The sequence below is a fragment of the Oncorhynchus kisutch genome, linkage group LG5, assembly GCF_002021735.2.
Source record: "Oncorhynchus kisutch isolate 150728-3 linkage group LG5, Okis_V2, whole genome shotgun sequence".
NCBI lineage: Eukaryota > Metazoa > Chordata > Actinopteri > Salmoniformes > Salmonidae > Oncorhynchus > Oncorhynchus kisutch.
The window spans coordinates 14,533,483-14,554,881 of record NC_034178.2 but is presented as its reverse complement, the minus strand read 5'-3'; the positions used below and the strand labels follow the sequence as shown (position 1 = coordinate 14,554,881).

Genomic DNA, 21,399 nt, shown 5'->3' with positions numbered 1-21,399 from the left:
GTCCCCTGTGTCCATAAAATCGTATTCAATATGATCTAAAAGAGAAAACTGATTCTAGATCAGCAGTCCTACGCTGAAATGCTTGATGCATACGGCCCCTGATACCTGTACCTGTGAGCTCTGACAGATGAGACAGACAAATTACAGTTTGGGAATTTCCCCCAAATTGAAGTTAAATCTCTAGAATACTGCAGCATCATCTCAGGAATTGGGTATGAAAAACATAAAACCAATGGGTGGGTGGTGTATGCACGTCAATGTGGGTGGTGTATGCACGTCAATGCATTTCCCACATCAAAGGGCTCTGCTCAGATTCTACGCACCTTAGCACTCATGCACACACACACACAGTATTATACTGCTCAATTTATACACTTTCCCCCATCCCCCCTTCCCCAGTACACATGTAAATATTGGACTATAAATTGTGCCTTCCTGTATTATACTTATGCTAAAATGTTTATTCTATTCTACTGCCATTTACTTTATGTTCGTATTCTTATTTTATTATTTGTTATTGCAGTTACATTGTCGAGAAGGAACCTGCAAGTAAAGCATTTTGTTGGACGATGTATACCATCCATATCCCGTACATATGACTAATAAAACTTACGATAGTTTTGGTTTGTTCTTAGAACTTTAAACCATATGAGGGGCTCACTCCCAGAAATCACATATCCGGCCCAAATGGCACCCTATTGCCTATACAGTGCACTGCTTTTTGTATTTTTTATTTGACCCCCTTTTCTCCCCAATTTCGTGGAATCCAATTGTTAGTAATTACTATCTTGTCTCGTCGCGACAACTCCCGTACGGGCTCGGGAGAGATGAGGGTCAAAAGCCATGCGTCATCCGAAACATAACCCAACAAAGCCGCACTGCTTCTTAACACAGCGCACAGGTGATGGAAGCCAAGAGCCAGAGAAACAGAACAGTCAGGCTGTCATGTACCAACTGGAGCGAGAGCAGGGGAAACATTTGCTCACTGAAGGGGGTGTGTTATAAACAGACAAAGTGATTAACTGTACAGATGGATGGCCGAAGACGGATGTGGGAGAGCGTTCCAGCAGACCCCTCACACACACACATACACGTGCGTTCACAGACACACACTGTTTCAGACCAGTGAAACAGGACCCTTGATGAAGGGCCTGCTCAGGCCTTTGGTGAAGTCAGTCAGTCACACATTCGGCAAACTAGGAGGGCATCGTGTGGAAAGAATCTCTTTCCCGTGTGAACTCAGGGAGTGTGACTGGTTCCAAGCCCATCCTCAAATCTCACTACAGACAATGAAGAGCCTGTATGTGCCGGCTGGCTTCATTTGCATGATAGAAAAATGATCACATTTGGCAGATATGTACACTGAGCCAAAATGTAAAACGCAGCAGGCAACAATTTCAACGATTTTACGAAGTTAAAGTTCATATAAGGAAATCAAAGTGACATCAGCAAACTCCTAGCCCACACAACGCCATATTTCGCTGTCTGCCATCTTGCTGGTACAGTTGAATTCATCCGCGAAGAGAACTCTTCTCCAGTGTGCCAGTGGCCATCGAAGGTGGGCATTTGCCCACTGAAGTCGGTTATGACTCAAAACTGCATTCAGGTCAAGACCTTGGTAAGGACGACGAGCACGCAGATAAGTTCCCTGAGACGGATTCTGACAGTTTGTGCAGAAATTCTTCGGTTGTGCAAACCCAGTTTCATCAGCTGTCCGGGTGGCTGGTCTCAGACGATCCCGCAGGTGAAGAAGCTGGATGGGGAGGTCCTGGGCTGGCGTGATTACATGTGGTCTGCGGTTGTGAGGCCGGTTAGACGTACTGCCAAATTCTCTATCCAAATTATGGTAGAGAAAAGAACATTAAATGCTCTGGCAACAGCTCTGATGTACATTCCTGCAGTCAGCAATTGCACACTTCCTCAAAACATCAGACATCTGTGGCATTGTGTTGTTGTTTATTGTCCCCAGCACAAGGTGCACCTGTGTAATGACCATGCTGTTTAATTAGCTTCTTGATATGACACACCTGTGAGGTGGATGGATTATCTTGGCAAAGGAAAAATGCTCACTAAAAGGATATAAACAAATGTGTGCACAAAATTTGAGAGAAATAAGCTTTTTGTGCATATGGAACACATCTGGGATCTTTATTTCAGCTTATGAAACATGGGACCAACACTTTACATGTTGCGTTTCTATTTTTGTTCAGTGTATCATTACTCTATACAGAGGATTACATATCCTCTGTTGAGTTAATATGCATTATGTGACATAATGTAACATTGTTACAGTTGAAGTCGTATGTTTACATTCACTTAGGTTGGAGTCATTAAAACTTGTTTTTCAATCACTCTACAAATTTCTTATTAACTTCTTTGGGCTGGGGGCAGTATTGAGTAGCTTGGATGAATAAGGTGCCCAGAGTAAACTGTCTGCTACTCATGCCCAGTTGCTAATATATGCATATTATTAGTAGATTTTGATAGAAAACACTCTGAAGTTTCTAAAACTATTTGAATGATGTCTGTGAGTATAACAGAACTCATATGGCAGGCAAAAACCTGAGAAAAAAATGCAACCAGGAAGTGGGAAATCAGAGGTTTGTAGTTTTTCAACTCTTGGCTGATCGAATACACGATGTCTATGGGGTCAAATTGCACTTCCTAAGGCTTCCACTAGATGTCAACAGTCTTTAGAACCTTGTTTGATGCTTCTACTGTGAAGTGGGGGCGATTGAGAGGGGAATGAGTCAGAGGTCTGCCAGAGAGCCACGAGCTGGTGACGCGTGTTCACGTGAGAGTTAGCTTGAGTTCCATAGCATTTCTGAAGACAAAGGAATTCTCCGGTTGGAACATTATTGAAGATTTATGTTAAAAACATCCTAAAGATTGATTATATACTTCGTTTGACATGTTTCTACGGACAGTAACATAACTTTTTGACTTTTCGTCTGCTCCTAGTGATCGCGCATCATGAATTTGGATTACTGGGCTGGACGCGTGAACAAAAAGGAGGTATTTGGACATAAATTATGGACATTATCGAACAAAACAAACATGTATTGTGGAACTGGGATTCCTGGGAGTGCATTCTGATGAAGAGCATCAAAGGTAAGTGAATCTGTTGGCCACACAACATGGCAGATATCTGTTTGGGTTGTTTTGGTCTCTGAGCGCCATACTCAGATTATAGCATGGTGTGCTTTTTCCGTAAAGTAAAAAAAAAATCTGACACAGCGGTTGCAGTAAGGAGAAGTGTATCTATAATTCTTTTATCAATGTTTATTAAGAATATTTCTGTAAATTGATGTGGCTCTCTGCAAAATCACCGGATGTTTTGGAACTACTGAACGTAATGCGCCAATGTAAACTGAGATTTTTTTATATAAATCTGAACTTTATTGAACAAAACATACATGTATAGTGTAACATGAAGTCCTATGAGTGTCATCTGATGAAGATCATCAAAGGCTAGTGATTAGTCTTATCTATATTTCAGCTTTTTTGGCTGGAAAAATGGCTGTGTTTTTCTGTGACTTGGCTCTGACCTAACATAATCATTTGGTTTGCTTTCGCTGTAAAGTCTTTTTGAAAATCGGACACTGTGGTGGGATTAACAAGAAATGTATCTTTAAAATGGTGTAAAATACTTGTATGTTTGAGGAATTTTAATTATGGGATTATTGTTTTGAATTTGGTGCCCTGCGTTTTTTTTTACAAAAATGTTTTTGGCAAGTTGGTTAGGACATCTACTTTGTGCATGACACAAGTAATTTTTCCAACAATTGTTTACAGACAGATTATTTCATTTATAATTCACTGTATCACAATTCCAGTGGGTCAGAAGTTTACATACACTATGTTGACTGTGCCTTTTAAACAGCTTGGAATATTCCAGAAAATGATGTCATGGCTTTAGAAGCTTCTGATAGGCTAATTGACATCATTTGAGTCAATTGGGGGTGTACTTGTGGATGTATTTCAAGGCCAAACTCAGTGCCTCTTTGCTTGAAATCATTGAAAAATCAAAAGAAATCAGCCTAGACCTCAGAAAAATAGTTCATCTTTGGGAGCAATTTCCAAACGCCTGAACGTACCATGTTCATCTGTACAAACAATAGTACGCAAGTATAAACACCATGGACCCACGCTCAGGAAGGAGACGTGTTCTGTCTCCTCGAGATGAACGTACTTTGGTGCGAAAAGTGCAAATCAATCCCAGAACAACGGCAAAGGACCTTGTGAAGATGCTGGAAGAAACCAGTACAAAAGTATCTATATCCACAGTAAAAACGAGTCCTATATCGACATAACCTGAAAGTCCGCTCAGCAAGGAAGAAGCCACTGCTCCAAAACCGACATAAAAAAGCCAGACTACGGTTTGCAACTGCACATGGGGACAAAGATCGTACTTTTTGGAGAAATGTCCTCTGGTCTAATGAAACAAAATTAGAACTGTTTGGCCATAATGACCATCGTTATGTATGGAGGAAAAGGGGAAGCTTGCAAGCCGAAGACTACCATCCCAGCCGTGAAGCACGGGGTGGTTTCATCATGTTGTGAGGATGCTTTGCTGCAGGAGGGACTGGTGCACTAAACAAAATAGATGGCTTCATGAGGGAGGAAAATGTATGTGGATATATTGAAGCCAAATCTCAAGACATCAGCCAGGAAGTGAAAGCTTGGTCGCAAATGGGTCTTCCAAAAGGACGATGACCGCATGCATACTTCCAAAGTTGTGAAAAAAATGGCTTAAGGACAACAAAGTCAAGGTATTGGAGTGGCCATCACAAACCCCTGACCTCAATCCTATAGAACATTTGTGGGAAGAACTGAAAAAGCATGTGAGAGCAAAGAGGCCAACAAAACTGACTCAGTTACATCAGCTCTGTCAGGAGGAATGGGCCAAAATTCACTAAACTTGTTGGGAAGCTTGTGGAAGGCTTCCAGAAATGTTTGACCCAAGTTAAACAATTTAAATGTACTACTGACCCACTGGGAATACGATGAAAGAAATAAAAAGCTGAAATAAATCATTCTCTGTACTATTATTCTGACATTTCACATTTGTAAAATAAAGCGGTGATCCTCACTGACCTAAGATAGGGAATTTTTAATAGGATTAAATGTCAGGAATTGTGAAAAACTGTCTTTGGCTAAGGTGTATGTAAACTGACTTCAACTGTATCTGAGACAGAGACTAAAGGACTTTCCTTTTGTTTTACTGCATACAACAACGCCAGAGGATGAAGGACACGCTATATAGTATGCTACAGGAACTGTTTTGGGACTAGAGTCTGTACCTCGCCGGAAGCAGAGAAACAATTCTAGATGTGAACATGTTGTTATGGTTTTGGATTTGAGAACAGTAGAGAGAAGAACGACATTGGAAATGTTCCCTCCCTATGGCTTCCCTATGGCTTCAGTTCTAGCCTGGTTCCTAAAAGATATGTTGGTGCTGTCTTGCCAACGGCCATACGAGACAAGACAGCACAAACAGATCTGGGCGATCAGAGCCCTTTGCCTCTCCTGTCTCATTGGCCAGAGGCCTTTGCCTCTCCTGTCTCATTGGCCAGAGGCCTTTGCCTCTCCTGTCTCATTGGCCAGAGGCCTTTGCATCTCCTGTCTCATTGGCCAGAGGCCTTTGCCTCTCCTGTCTCATTGGCCAGAGGCCTTTCCCTCTCCTGTCTCATTGGCCAGAGGCCTTTCCCTCTCCTGTCTCATTGGCCAGAGGCCTTTCCCTCTCCTGTCTCATTGGCCAGAGGCCTTTCCCTCTCCTGTCTCATTGGCCAGAGGCCTTTCCCTCTCCTGTCTCATTGGCCAGAGGCCTTTGCCTCTCCTGTCTCATTGGCCAGAGGCCTTTGCCTCTCCTGTCTCATTGGCCAGAGGCCTTTCCCTCTCCTGTCTCATTGGCCAGAGGCCTTTCCCTCTCCTGTCTCACTGGCCAGAGACCTTTCCCTCTCCTGTCTCACTGGCCAGAGCCCTTTCTCCTGTCTCATTGCTTTCCCTCGTCTACACCCTTTATCCAGTGATTTATGCAAGACTACTTAATGGTAACGAATGGAACCCAAGACTAGGATTGACTTCCCTGTGGCGCCTTCTTTGTCTTAAATGTCCTCTGTTGCGTTTTAGTGTTAGGATGGAAGGAAATCCAACACTCAGAGTTAACATATTGAAACTATATGTTTTGTTTATTCAAGCCCCGTTGTTGTTGTTACACAACTGGAAGTGTGAGATTCAGTGACTTCCCTTAAGCCTGGAAACAGAGCTGTAATGAAAGGATATAAAACAACACGCTGAGGATAAGGTGAATGTTTCTCCACAGGCAAGGGGACACAAATCCAACATGCCAGATGCACCGAAACAAATCTGTGTTTCATTTCGACCCATGGTGTAACCCATGTAAGTTTGATTAGTTACAGATATCATCTAACCCTCGCAGCTAGTAAACTGGATGACATGAAAAGACCTGCGTCTATTGAGAATGGCATACTCTATCCGCAACACAAAGGGTCTATTGAGCCTGGTCTGCTATTCCAGCCCGACGTGGGCCAAACCACTGAAACTGAGACCGGAGGGGTATTCATCCATTCTGGGTAAGATTTTGCTTTCCATCAGCCATGGGGAAAGGTTAAAACACCCTGGGGTGGTAGACTCTCCCTCCCCACCCCTGGGTTGTGTTCATTAGGGCACGTAAGAGAAAACCTTTCAACATGTTTTGCAAAGGAAAACAAAAATGAGTGTCTTATTGGGCTCCCGAGTGGCGCAGCGTTCTGACGCACTGCATCTCAGTACTTGAGGCGTCACTACAGACACCCTGGGAGTCCCATAGCGCGGCGCACATTGGCCCAGCTTCGTCCGGATATGGCAGTCACTGTAAATAAGAATTTGTTCTTAACGGACTTGCCCCGTTAAATAAAGGTTAAATGTAAAACTATTTTTTTATTGGATGAGTAGAGGTTGCCCCTCTCTGTTTTAGACCATTTTCTTCCATTTGGTGCCTTATGAACATGACCCTGTCATTAGGTAGGAGTAGGGTGAAGATGTCCCTTATATGCTGATCTTGGGTCAGTTTGGCATTTTCCACACTCATGGTTAAGGTTAGGATTGGGGAGGAGAAGCTGATCCTAGAGCCATTAGATGGTACTTACGGAACATGGTGTTGAACTGCTGGGGGTTGAGGTTCCACTTGCCCCAGGGGGTCTTGTGGCCCTTGGACTGAGCATAGTGGGCGTGGTTGAACTCGGGCTCTGTGCCGAAGGAATCCAAAACCCGCAGCATACACCTGTAACATACACCCGTCACACACAACATTATAGTGCTAGCATACATCTGTAGTACACACCGCATTACAGCATTAATTCCAGCTGTATGCCTCAACCGCTAATAAATGGTTCATTAATTACATGATGCATATCTTTTCCACACCTTCAGCATGGTCACAGATAGTGTACAAAGCGCAGAAAGAGCTTCCTACAGATGAAACTTGAACAGTAAAGGTTACACTTCATGACTAATTAGAGGAACAGAGAAAGGATGTCATGTGGAATGGAATGACACATTCATGACCTTCTCTCTCTCGCTTTCTCTCAGTCGCTCCCCCTCTCTAATCAAGCCTTTTAGCTTTCTCTCTCTCTCTCCAACTATCTCTCTTTCAGTCACCTTCTCTCAGCTCCCATCTTTCAGTTTCCCTGACAGATGCTTTTTCAGATTATTTATTTTAATTTTATGTAACTAGGCAAGTCAGATAAGAACAAATTCTTATTTACAATGACGGCCAAGGAGCAGTGGGTTAACTGCCTTGTTCAGGGGCAGAACGACAGATTTTTAACTTGTCAACTCGAGGAATCGATCTACTGTAGCGACCTTTCGGTTACTGGCCCAACGCTCTAACCACTAGGCTACCTGCCGCCCCCATTATAAGTCCCCCCACCCCAATTTTTTTTTTGAAAGCCTAAAAATAAACACCTTGCTATGCCTCACCACTATTCCTTTCCAGCTTTAATCCTTCTGGACAGAGTCCAACATACTCCTTTGATTGACCCCTGGTGGGGTGGAGGTGTAATAATGAGCATTAATAAAAATTGATGAGGAGCCAGGAGTACCAGAGGGGCTGGCTAAGCTCAGTCTGGCAGCCCAGGCAAGGCCACTCCTGACCAGGCAGATGTTTCGCAGATGGTGGGTGGGTGGGTGTGTGCATGCGTGAGAAAGAGAGAGAGAAAGAAAAGAGAGAAAGACAGTGTGTGTGTGTGTGTGTATGTGTGTGTGTGTGTGTGTGTGTGTGTGTGTGTGTGTGTGTGTCGTCTCAAGATGCTCAGGAAATAAGGGAAATGGATTCACAATGAGGAAACTTAAGACCAGTGTGACTAAAGCCACAGCATGCAAATCTCTTCTTTTTGAGACACGTGTGTATTGTCAGACACAGTACAACATTCTTAGGAGATTATGAGAGAGAGATGCAGGTGAAATAGTCTTTCAAATGAGATTGTTGTAGACTGGAGACAAAGGTTGTAATTCAAACATTGTTCAGATCAGTGGCAAGGAGTACAAAACGGTCGCCTTTAAGATATCAGTCATGTGTCTATAATGATTCCCATGTAGTATTGAGAATTAGACAAACTGAAATGATAGCGTATTATAGCCAGCAAATAATGATTACAGTCGATAGGATGACTGAAGCAAGCATTGGTTTTCTGTAGTGAGAGTGTTTGAGAGAGATAGACCAATACATAGATCGATACAGAAAGAGGAAGAGAAAGTACGAGTGAATGTGTGTTTGTTCCTGCCTGCATCTGTGTGTTTCCGTGTGTGCCTGCTTGTGTGTGTGTGCCTGCTTGTGTGTGTGCCTGCTTGTGTGTGTGCCTGCTTGTGTGTGTGTGCCTGCTTGTGTGTGTGTGCCTGCTTGTGTGTGTGTGTCTGCTTGTGTGTGTGTGCCTGCTTGTGTGTGTGTGCCTGCTTGTGTGTGTGTGCCTGCTTGTGTGTGTGTGCCTGCTTGTGTGTGTGTGCCTGCTTGTGTGTGTGTGCCTGCTTGTGTGTGTGTGCCTGCTTGTGTGTGTGTGCCTGCTTGTGTGTGTGTGCCTGCTTGTGTGTGTGTGCCTGCTTGCGCGTGTGTGCCTGCTTGCGCGTGTGCCTGCTTGTGCGTGTGTGCCTGCTTGCGTGTGTGCCTGCTTGCGTGTGTGCCTGCTTGCGTGTGTGCCTGCTTGCGTGTGTGCCTGCTTGCGTGTGTGCCTGCTTGCGTGTGTGTGCACGAGAGGGAAGAAGAGTGACAGGACAGGATAGGCGGCTGCACTCATTCATTCTAAAACCACTAATATTGCTGAGCCGACCACTGAGATTCTCCCTACAGTCCTTTCACTGGCCTAAACAACTCCACTCACTTTCACTTTGGCCTTAGAACACAATCCTCAGTCTCAAATTCTCTTCTCTCTTGAGACTCAGATTGCTCCCTAATGGCACCCTATTTCATATATAGTGCAGTGCACTACTTTTGACAAGAGTCCCATAGGTTTTTTCTATTTTTATTGCACTACAGTGAGCTCCAAAAGTATTGGGATAGTGATACATGTTTTGCTGTTTTGGCTCTGTACTCTAGCACTTTGGATTTGAAATGATACAATGACTATGAGGTTGTATTGTAAATAAGAATATAATACATGTTTTAACACTTGTACATTCATGTGGATGCTACCATGATTATTTTGTGCCCAATAGAAATGAATGGCAAATAATGTATTGTGAACATTTTGGAGTCACTTTTATTGTAAATAAGAATAGAATATGTTTCTGAACACTTCTACATTCATGTGGATGCTACCATGATTATGGATAGTCCAGAATGAATCTTGAATAATGATGAGTGAAAAAGTTAGATGCAAAAATATCATACCCCCAAAATGCTAACCTCCCCTGTTATTGTAATGGTGAGATGTTAGCATGTCTTGGGGGTATGATATAAAATGCTAACCCCTCCTGTTATTGTAATGGTGAGAGGTTAGCATGTCTTGGGGGTATGATATAAAATGCTAACCCCTCCTGTTATTGTAATGGTGAGAGGTTAGCATGTCTTGGGAGTATGATATAAAATGCTAGCACCATTTTCAAAACTACTGGCTGAAATTATACAAAGGTTCTGGAGCATCGCTTTAAGTAGAGAGGGAGAGAGCTGGATAGACAAGGAGGAGGAAGGAGAGGACATATGTAAGAACGTAAACAAGACAGGATTAGATAACTATGAGACCAAACTGTTCAATGACGTGATTCGTCGGGCTTAAAAATCAAAATGAACTTTCAACAGAACTTTTACCTGAAGTTACAGTAAAGCCGAAGCATCTTATAACCTTCCTGGAAGTGCACGTCACAAAATCAACACTGAATCAAGTGGCCAAATGTAAATGTCTTCACCGATATGTATAACGAGGAATTAATCAATACACTCATGAAAATGCCAGCTGGAACCTGCATTACGACCACACCGTCTGTAAAAAGGTTGATTCTGTGTCCCAAACGGCTCCCTATTCCCTAAATAGCGCACTACATTTGACCAGGGGCCTTGGTCAAAACAAATGCATATTAAAGGGAATAGGGAGCCGTTTGGGATGCATCCCAGTCAATTTCCTCAGAGCAAGATGAAACAGAATGCAAACCCGAAACCAAACAAAAAGTGTTGACACGAGAAAGGAAATCTTGGGGCCATTAGCGAACCTGACTTCTTGTTCTCACAAGGCAGTTCTCGTAACAACCTCCAACCACACCGTTGGGATACTTCAGAGGAACAATTAGTCCCACTTTAAGACCAGTGGGACTAAAGCCACAGCATGCAAATCTCTTCTTTTTAAGACACGTGTGTATTGTCAGACACAGTACAACATTCTTAGGAGTTTATCAGAGCGAGAGACAGAGAGAGAGATGCAGGTGAAAGTCTTTCAAATGAGATTGTTGTCGACTGGAGACAAAGGTTGTAATTCAAACATTGTTCAGATCAGTGGCGAGGAGTACAAGGTGCCGGTTCAGACAGTCTTATCAGTGGAGCGGACAAACGCACGCGCACATTAGAGTGGGCAGAAAACAGACACATTAACAGACGACACAACCATGACCACCGCTCCCCATTAAGAGTTAAGACCTTGACCTGATGTTCCCGTGGAAACGGCCTACCAACATTGGAACATCAAACGATTGTGCTCAGACGTAATGCAATTTTAGCCCAGTGAAAGAACAGTTTGATGGCAGCCACTGTAACAGAGCTGGTTCACATGATAGTGAGCTTGTTCGATGAGAAGCCTTGAGACCTGAAGACTTTTGTTAGCTTGAAAAGAAAATTAGGGGCTTACAGAAGAAAAACCCATCCACCCATCCAGGCAGGGGGAGCAGACCCACCTCGGAGAGCATGGCGCTTGCAACACCAGGGTTGTGGGTTCGATTCCCACGGGGGACTAGTACGAGAAAAAAGTATGAAAATGTATGCACCCACTACTGTAAGTTGCTCTGGATAAGAGCATCTTGCAAAATGACGCAAATGTCAACCCAGCCTGGGCCTTAGTCTCAGCCTACTCATTCAGATGCTAATGAGTGTGTAAATCACATCTGGTCCCACCCTCTGTGCCTGGGTCTTTGCCTCCCGAATAGCTACCCCACCAGGTATCAAATGAGCTGCAGGAAATAGGCCTCTTTTCATCCCGCCAACCTCTCTCCAATCAGTAAATGAGCAGTGGGCGAACACTCTGACAGCATGCCCCAGCAATGCTTGGTATCCTACAGGGAGGGATACAGCCTCGGGAGACTCAGAGGGACACAGACAGAGAGCCTGACACTGTTCCCACTTCCCAATTAGTCAGAGCAGCAAGGAGGATGCAGATTCCAAAGAGATCAAATCAAATCAAATATACCCCCTGACACAGGCGTAAACGAGGATACCAGGAAACTCATTGGATGAAAAACTAGGATGCTCATATTTTTAACTAAGGCATTGTATGACGAGTCAGATAGATTTCAGAACCATGTGTATGTGAGATGAGTTGTGTTAGTCGATAGGTGTTCTTCTAGGAAGGAGATGTGTAAGTAACTTCTCTCTCGCTCTCCATCTAACTAAATGAACAAAATCACACACACTCCCGAGTGGTGCAGTGGTCTAAGGCACTGCATCTCAGTGCTAGAGGCATCACTATAGACCCTGGTTCGATTCCAGGCTGTATCACAACCGGCCGTGATTGGGGGGTCCCATAGGGCTGCGCACAATTGGCCCAGCATCATCCGGGTTAGGGTTTGGCCAGGGTAGGCAGTCATTGTAAATAAAAATGTAAAAAACATCACATGCCCCAGCCCATAGATGAGGTGGATGTGTAGACAGACAGAGACAGACAGAGAGACAGAGATATATATATATATATATGGAGTACTTACTGGTAGTGGACCCAGGAGGGCCCCAGTGTCTTCTTGAACTGGGTCAGGCCCACAATGTCAATGTAGATGAGCTCCACCACCTTGTCCCCCTGGGTGGGGCAGCTGGACTTGTTCCCCATCACTCTCCTCATGATCCTGCACGAGGGAGTGGGCTTAGTTAGGACACACCGGGTGTATCTGAAATGGCACCATATTCCCCTATATAGTTCACTACTTTTAACCAATGCTCTGGGGTTGAGAACAGTTTAAAATTCACTGTAACATGGACAATAACGTGGTATTGTAATATATTACAAAAAGAGAGCAACAACATGATGTAAACACACAACAAACAAAGAGAAGAAAGCTATGGATTGTTTACACACAGTAAACCCCTCTTATGCAAATAGGAAGCAATGTGAGACAGGTTTTACCTAACGAAGCGGGACTAGAGCACACAAAGAACATGTGGGTGTTTTTTCAGAAGCAGGTGGTTTGCAACCACCTCACATTACACTAGCTTTAGCTGTACTTAGCTTCTGCTGTTCATTCCATAGGTGACCTTGGGGAGGTAATACCAGGGGCTGTATGTATCAAGCATCTCAAGAGTAGGAGTGCTGCTGATTTAGGATCAGTTTAGCCTTTTAGAGCACAATGAATAAGACTACATGGACAGGCGAGACCTGGACCTGTATCCATAAAGTGTCTCAGAGTAGGAGTGCTGCTGATCTAGGATCAAGTCCAAACCTTATTCATTATGATCCTAAAACTGTTCAAGAAGAAACGCCCTTCATAATTTTACATTGGAAAACGTTTTTAGCCGTTTCGCTACGGTACTCTGCACTGAACACCACCCAGATATGTCTGAGGGGTGCACACACACACACACACACACACACACACACACACACACACACACACACACACACTCACTCTTTGAGCTCGGCCAAGGAGGCGGAGATGCGTACGTCGTGGCCCAGCAGGTAGAGGGTGGTGATGAGGTCGCTCCATTGCACCAGCTCCCCCAGGGGCCCCCCACTGAAGGCGTTCTCTGCGATCTTGAAGCCCGACTCCTTGGTCAACAGGCCCAGGTGCACCAAGATCTGACAGAGAAAGAGGGGCATGGATGGTGTCAGTTCAGTTTAAATCTATTGTTTCTCATTGTGGCTCAGTTGGTTAAAGCATGGCGCTAGCAATGCCAGGGTTGCGAGTTTGATTCCCAACGGAGCTATCAATACAGAGAAGTAAGGAAATGGGTTATATCATCAACATTTAAGAAATTCATACAGTATTACCAACCCAATAAATCACGGTGTAATATAGTGTGCAACTTTCTTTATTCAAGTATGTTCGGGCACATCGCCAACCATCTGGGTGTACGTCTTTAGTTCGTGAAGTAATCCAAACGCAATTCAATGGGTTGGAAAAATGTAATAAGGCATTTTCCCTATTCAAACGGCAGGCTCGTTTCAATTCCCCGAGTACAGCATGGCAGAACGCAAGATGCGCTCCACAGAAGACGTATCATTATTAACATCAGAGCGCACAAGTCTCCTTCTACTCACCAGGGAACACACTGAGCCACGGGACAGAATCCAACTTTACAATGTTCTGTGCTTTCTATGGACGTTCTCAACACACTTTCAGCTGCCGTGTTAGCCAGCGTCTCAAACAGCACCATATTCCCTATATAGTCCACTGCTTTTGACCAGGTCCCAGAGTAGTAAACTATGTAGGGGATAGGGTGCAATATGGGACGGAGACAATCACCAAGGTGCATTGTTCAGGGATTAATGGGTAGAGAGAGGATTATGACTGTAATAATATAAAAATCAACCTTTCAGCACACTGTGACTGTGTTTCAAATGGCACCCTAATTCCCTATATAGTGCACTACTGTCGGCCAGGGAATATAAGGCTACGGTGAAAAGTATTGCAATTTACAGGGAATAGGGTGCCATTTGGGACCAAGCCTATCTTGACTCTTTAGGGTCATGGAAATGGGGCAGGCTCCTTGTTCCTGGCCTGATCCCAGATCTGTTTGTGTGGTCTTGCCAAGTTGGCAAGACAGCACAAAGAGATCTGGGATCAGGCTACTTTGTTCCTGCTCGGAGCCTTTGGCACGAGAGGTTGGGCTCGGTCCCGATTCTCCCCACTTCTCCCAAAGTGTACTCTTGCTCACTCAAGCCAATGCTTACACCAATCATATGTTTTAAAATCCATTACAAGGAGTAGGTAAGCGTACACTTCTTGGGAAAAAAGTGAAGAATTGGAGTTTCAGGTGCAAAGAGGAAGTAGGTCTCTCACCATATGTCATATCCACACTGTTAAAAGCCATAGAGTCAGAAAGAGGAAGTCCTGAAGGTCACTAGGGAACTGAAACCTCCATTACTAATCGTTGGGGCCAGGTAGCAGAACACAATAGACTTTCCTTGTTTCAATATTCTCAGTTCAGAAAGGCATGGGCTGACTATATTCTCCAATATTCTCTATATTCTCTATTCTTCTATTCTCCAAGTAGCGAATATATTTTTGGCGGTGTGTTTGTGTGAGTGTGTGCACATGAGTACGTGTTTGAGAGCATGTCCGTGTCCTACCTTCTTCCTCTTGCGCTTGGCCAGGTTCTGCTTGGCAGCCAGGGCGCGGATGGCGTTGATCCAGGGGTCTTCCATGCGCTTGATCCGGAGCATCATCCAGCGGAACTCCTCTCGCCGAGACGTGACCCGGTATAGCTCCTCGAAGCTCGTCCGGATCTCCGTCTAGGAAGACACGACAAAAGTTAGACACCCCTACTCTTTAGGCGTTATGGTTTAACCCATTAACCTCTTTCAATGTTTACCCGATAGAAAGAGAACGTTAGCCTCTGAAAGGGGGTAGGTAGACAAGTTTTGGATCGGCAGAAGTTCCAGGTGGGCGGAGTGTGCACATTTTAGACTAAAGTGAAATCTCCACCCACCTGGGGCACAGGACGATGACAAACGAGCACGCTCAATTGTGTTTGTCGTGATCAGTTTGAGCAAGGAGGCAGAGAATCGCTGATCTTCATTACATGATGAGTAGTTACAGTGGGGCAAAAAATTATTTAGTCAGCCACCAATTGTGCAAGTTCTCCAACTTAAAAAGATGAGAGAGGCCTGTAATTTTCATCCTAGGTACACTTCAACTATGACAGACAAAATGAGGGAAAAAAATCCAGAAAATCCCATTGCAGGATTTTGAATTAATTTATTTGCAAATTATGGTGGAAAATATGTATTTGGTCACCTACAAACAAGCAAGATTTCTGGCTCTCACAGACCTGTAACTTCTTCTTTAAGAGGCTCCTCTGTCCTCCACTTGTTACCTGTATTAATGGCACCTGTTTGAACTTGTTATCAGTATAAAAGACACCTGTCCACAACCTCAAACAGTCACACTCCAAACTCCACTATGACCAAGACCAAAGAGCTGTCAAAGGACACCAGAAACAAAAATTGTAGACCTGCACCAGGCTGGGAAGACTGAATCTGCAATAGGTAAGCAGCTTGGTTTGAAGAAATCAACTGTGGGAACAATTATTAGGAAATGGAAGACATACAAGACAACTGATAATCTCCCTCGATCTGGGGCTCCATGCAAGATCTCACCCCGTGGGGTCAAAATGATCACAAGAACGGTGAGCAAAAATCCCAGAACCACACGGGGGGACCTAGTGAATGACCTGCAGAGAACTGGGACCAAAGTAACAAAGCCTACCATCAGTAACACACTACGCCGCCAGGGATTCAAATCCTGCAGTGCCAGACGTGGAAAGAATGAATGGGGCCATGTATCGTGAGATTTTGAGTGAAAACCTCCTTCCATCAGCAAGGGCATTGAAGATGAAACGTGGCTGGGTCTTTCAACATGACAATGATCCCAAACACACCGCCCGGGCAACGAAGGAGTGGCTTCGTAAGAAGCATTTCAAGGTCCTGGAGTGGCCTAGCCGGTCTCCAGATCTCAACCCCATAGAAAATCTTTGGAGGGAGTTGAAAGTCCATGTTGCCCAGCAACAGCCCCAAAACGTCACTGCTCTAGAGGAGATCTGCATGGTGGAATGGGCCAAAATACCAGCAACAGTGTGTGAAAACCTTGTGAAGACTTACAGAAAACATTTGACCTCTGTCATTGCCAACAAAGTGTATATAACAAAGTATTGAGATAAACTTTAGTTATTGACCAAATACTTATTTTCCACCATAATTTGCAAATAAATTCATAAAAAATCCTACAATGTGATTTTCTGGATTTTTCTTTCTCATTTTGTCTGTCATAGTTGAAGTGTACCTATGATGAAAATTGCAGGCCTCTCATCTTTTTAAGTGGGAGAACTTGCACAATTGGTGGCTGACTAAATAAATACTTTTTTGCCCCACTGTATGTAGGATTTGAGGTCATTTGTAGATCAGTGATTCTGTAACGCTGTCAAAATCTCCAACACGCACATTGGATGACTTCCGGCGCCGACAGAGATGGCCGCCTCGCTTCGCGTTCCTAGGAAACTATGCAGTTTTTTGTTTTTTTACGTGTTATTTCTTACACTAGTACCCCAGGTCATCTTAGGTTTCATTACATACAGCCGAGAAGAACTACTGAATATAAGATCAGCGTCAACTCACCATCAGTACGACCAAGAATATGTTTTTCGCGATGCGGATCCTGTGTTCTGCCTTACAACCAGTGCAACGGAGCGGATTACATGCAGCGACCCAAAAAAACGACTCAGAAAAAGAGGGAAACGAAGCGGTCTTCTGGTCAGACTCCGGAGACGGGCACACCGTGCACCACTCCCTAGCATTCTTCTTGCCAATGTCCAGTCTCTTGACAACAAGGTTGATGAAATCCGAGCAAGGGTAGCATTCCAGAGGGACATCAGAGACTGTAACGTTCTCTGCTTCACGGAAATATGGCTAACTGGAGAGACGCTATCCGAAGCGGTGCAGCCAGCGGGTTTCTCCACGCATCGCGCCGACAGAAACAAACATCTTTCTGGTAAGAAGAGGGGCGGGGGCGTATGCCTTATGACCAACGTGACATGGTGTGATGAAAGAAACATACAGGAACTCAAATCCTTCTGTTCACCTGATTTAGAATTCCTCACAATCAAATGTAGACCGCATTATCTACCAAGAGAATTCTCTTAGATTATAATCACAGCCGTATATATCCCCCCCCAAACAGACACATCGATGGCTCTGAACGAACTTTATTTAACTCTCTGCAAACTGGAAACGATTTATCCGGAGGCTGCATTCATTGTAGCTGGGGATTTTAACAAGGCTAATCTGAAAACAAGACTCCCTAAATTTTATCAGCATATCGATTGCGCAACCAGGGGTGGAAAGACCCTGGATCATTGTTACTCTAACTTCCACGACGCATATAAGGCCCTGCCCCGCCCCCCTTTCGGAAAAGCTGACCACGACTCCATTTTGTTGATCCCTGCCTACAGACAGAAACTAAAACAAGAAGCTCCCACGCTGAGGTCTGTCCAACGCTGGTCTGACCAAGCTGACTCCACACTCCAAGACTGCTTCCATCACGTGGACTGGGAGATGTTTCGTATTGCGTCAGACAACAACATTGACGAATACGCTGATTCGGTGTGCGAGTTCATTAGAACGTGCGTTGAAGATGTCGTTCCCATAGCAACGATTAAAACATTCCCTAACCAGAAACCGTGGATTGATGGCAGCATTCGTGTGAAACTGAAGGCGCGAACCACTGCTTTTAATCAGGGCAAGGTGTCTGGTAACATGACTGAATACAAACAGTGCAGCTATTCCCTCTGCAAGGCTATCAAACAAGCTAAGCGCCAGTACAGAGACAAAGTAGAATCTCAATTCAACGGCTCAGACACAAGAGGCATGTGGCAGGGTCTACAGTCAATCACGGACTACAGGAAGAACCCCAGCCCAGTCACGGACCACGATGTCTTGCTCCCAGCCAGACTAAATAACTTTTTTGCCCGCTTTGAGGACAATACAGTGCCACTGACACGGCCTGCAACGAAAACATGCGGTCTCTCCTTCACTGCAGCCGAAGTGAGTAAGACATTTAAACGTGTTAACCCTCGCAAGGCTGCAGGCCCAGACGGCATCCCCAGCCGCGCCCTCAGAGCATGCGCAGACCAGCTGGCCGGTGTGTTTACGGACATATTCAATCAATCCCTATACCAGTCTGCCGTTCCCACATGCTTCAAGAGGGCCACCATTGTTCCTGTTCCCAAGAAAGCTATGGTAACTGAGCTAAACGACTACCGTCCCGTAGCACTCACATCCGTCATCATGAAGTGCTTTGAGAGACTAGTCAAGGACCATATCACCTCCACCCTACCTGACACCCTAGACCCACTCCAATTTGCTTACCGCCCAAATAGGTCCACAGACGATGCAATCTCAACCACACTGCCCTAACCCATCTGGACAAGAGGAATACCTATGTGAGAATGCTGTTCATCAACTACAGCTCCGCATTCAACACCATAGTGCCCTCCAAGCTCGTCATCAAGCTCGAGACCCTGGGTCTCGACCCCGCCCTGTGCAACTGGGTACTGGACTTCCTGACGGGCCGCCCCCAGGTGGTGAGGGTAGGCAACAACATCTCCTCCCCGCTGATCCTCAACACTGGGGCCCCACAAGGGTGCGTTCTGAGCCCTCTCCTGTACTCCCTGTTCACCCACGACTGCGTGGCCACGCACGCCTCCAACTCAATCATCAAGTTTGCGGACGACACAACAGTGGTAGGCTTGATTACCAACAACGACGAGACGGCCTACAGGGAGGAGGTGAGGGCCCTCGGAGTGTGGTGTCAGGAAAATAACCTCACACTCAACGTCAACAAAACTAAGGAGATGATTGTGGACTTCAGGAAACAGCAGAGGGAACACCCCCCCCATCCACATCGATGGAACAGTAGTGGAGAGGGTAGCAAGTTTTAAGTTCCTCGGCATACACATCACAGACAAACTGAATTGGTCCACTCACACAGACAGCATCGTGAGGAAGGCGCAGCAGCGCCTCTTCAACCTCAGGAGGCTGAAGAAATTCGGCTTGTCACCAAAAGCACTCACAAACTTCTACAGATGCACAATCGAGAGCATCCTGGCGGGCTGTATCACCGCCTGGTATGGCAACTGCACCGTCCTCAACCGTAAGGCTCTCCAGAGGGTAGTGAGGTCTGCACAACGCATCACCGGGGGCAAACTACCTGCCCTCCAGGACACCTACACCACCCGATGCTACAGGAAGGCCAGAAAGATCATCAAGGACATCAACCACCCAAGCCACTGCCTGTTCACCCCGCTGTCATCCAGAAGGCGAGGTCAGTACAGGTGCATCAAAGCTGGGACCGAGAGACTGAAAAACAGCTTCTATCTCAAGGCCATCAGACTGTTAAACAGCCACCACTAACATTGAGTGGCTACTGCCAACACACTGTCAATGACACTGACTCTACTCCAGCCACTTTAATAATGGGAATTGATGGGAAATGATGTAAATATATCACTAGCCACTTTAAACAATGCTACCTTATATAATGTTACTTACCCTACATTATTCATCTCATATGCATACGTAGATACTGTACTCTATATCATCGACTGCATCCTTATGTAATACATGTATCACTAGCCACTTTAACTATGCCACTTGGTTTACATACTCATCTCATATGTATATACTGTACTCGATATCACCTACTGTATCTTGCCTATGCTGCTCTGTACCATCACTCATTCATATATCCTTATGTACATATTCTTTATCCCCTTACACTGTGTATTTTTGGGAATTGTTAGTTAGATTACTTGTTCGTTATTACTGCATTGTCGGAACTAGAAGCACAAGCATTTCGCTACACTCGCATTAACATCTGCTAACCATGTGTATGTGACAAATAAAATTTGATTTGATTTGATATACAGGACAGAGTGGATTCTCATCAACTTAAACACTAAAGCTACAGAGTGCCAAGTTCTGCCAGGCGCTCTTTGCATTGCAAAGACATATGGCTCCTCATTGAACGCAGGAATGCAACGATACCAATCTACACATTTCTCCGCTTCTCTCGGGTCAACAATTAAGAAAGCTTTCCCCACAGGCGGCTTGGTTGAGATGTCGTCCCGCCTGCCATTAACAGCTGCTAAAGCTGGGGAAACAACGCTCTGGCAGTGTATTACCATCCCTCATCAGGACAGGAAATCACTGGGAGAGAAAAGTCTGGGGGGCCGTGTCCGAGATGGCACCCTATTCCCTATATAGTGCACTACTTTTAACCCATAGCGTTATGGGCCCAGGTCAACAACAACAACAACAGCCACCATCAATGGTGATCTCAAAAAACAAAGGACATCCGAAGGGGGGCAAAGAGTATTACATTTGGACTTATCGCATTATCCACAACCAGGAGTATATTTAAAGTCAATAACGGCGAGCCACGCCCGGAGTTCTGACCTCAGACGGCCCTGTAAGGAGATTTAAGCGAGTGCCCATTGGCATGGCGACCGGCATCATGGTATAAATCCTCTCCCGCTCTATAGTCAGTTACTAACGCAATCACTGGAGTGACTGGACTCTTCAGACAGTGTGTGTGTTAGCCTATGTGCAGCATCTAACATTGCTTATGCATTAGTCGGTACCATTTGAGCTAAAAGACAAGTGGAAGAGGTCATTTCTAAAGTTGTTCTAACATTATAAAAGCTATTCAATGCCCTCGTGACTTTTGTGGCATTTGTCTTCAGGCTGGGTATTCTGTCTGGCCAGTCCCCAGAGTGGTGAGAGTGAAAAGGACTGGCCAGGCTGTTGGGTCTTTCAGCAGGGTGCAGAGACGGGCACTTACGCCCTTTTCACTATTGTGTTTTAGGATATTTTCTTATCACGTTGTCATTTTCACATCGTGCCAACCTGAACCAAACTGTGTTGGCTCTAATATTTCATTTTCCCGTTGTCCTTTCCAGCGCGGTTCAAGCAACTATACTCAGTTTGTCTCGGCTTGGCA

General features: G+C 45.0%; 1 protein-coding gene across 1 annotated transcript in view; it reads right to left on the bottom strand.

The window, feature by feature from the left end:
• LOC109890693 (alpha-1,6-mannosylglycoprotein 6-beta-N-acetylglucosaminyltransferase A) overlaps positions 1–21,399 on the bottom strand; it is a 114,104-nt gene that overhangs the window by 39,432 nt on the left and 53,273 nt on the right. The window contains exons 7-10 of the mRNA XM_020482680.2: positions 14,976–15,137; positions 13,312–13,481; positions 12,400–12,534; positions 7,152–7,285 (exon numbers count right to left, since the gene is read on the bottom strand). Coding sequence (XP_020338269.1) covers positions 7,152–7,285; positions 12,400–12,534; positions 13,312–13,481; positions 14,976–15,137 — 601 coding nt within the window. The remainder of the gene's footprint in view (positions 1–7,151; positions 7,286–12,399; positions 12,535–13,311; positions 13,482–14,975; positions 15,138–21,399) is intronic.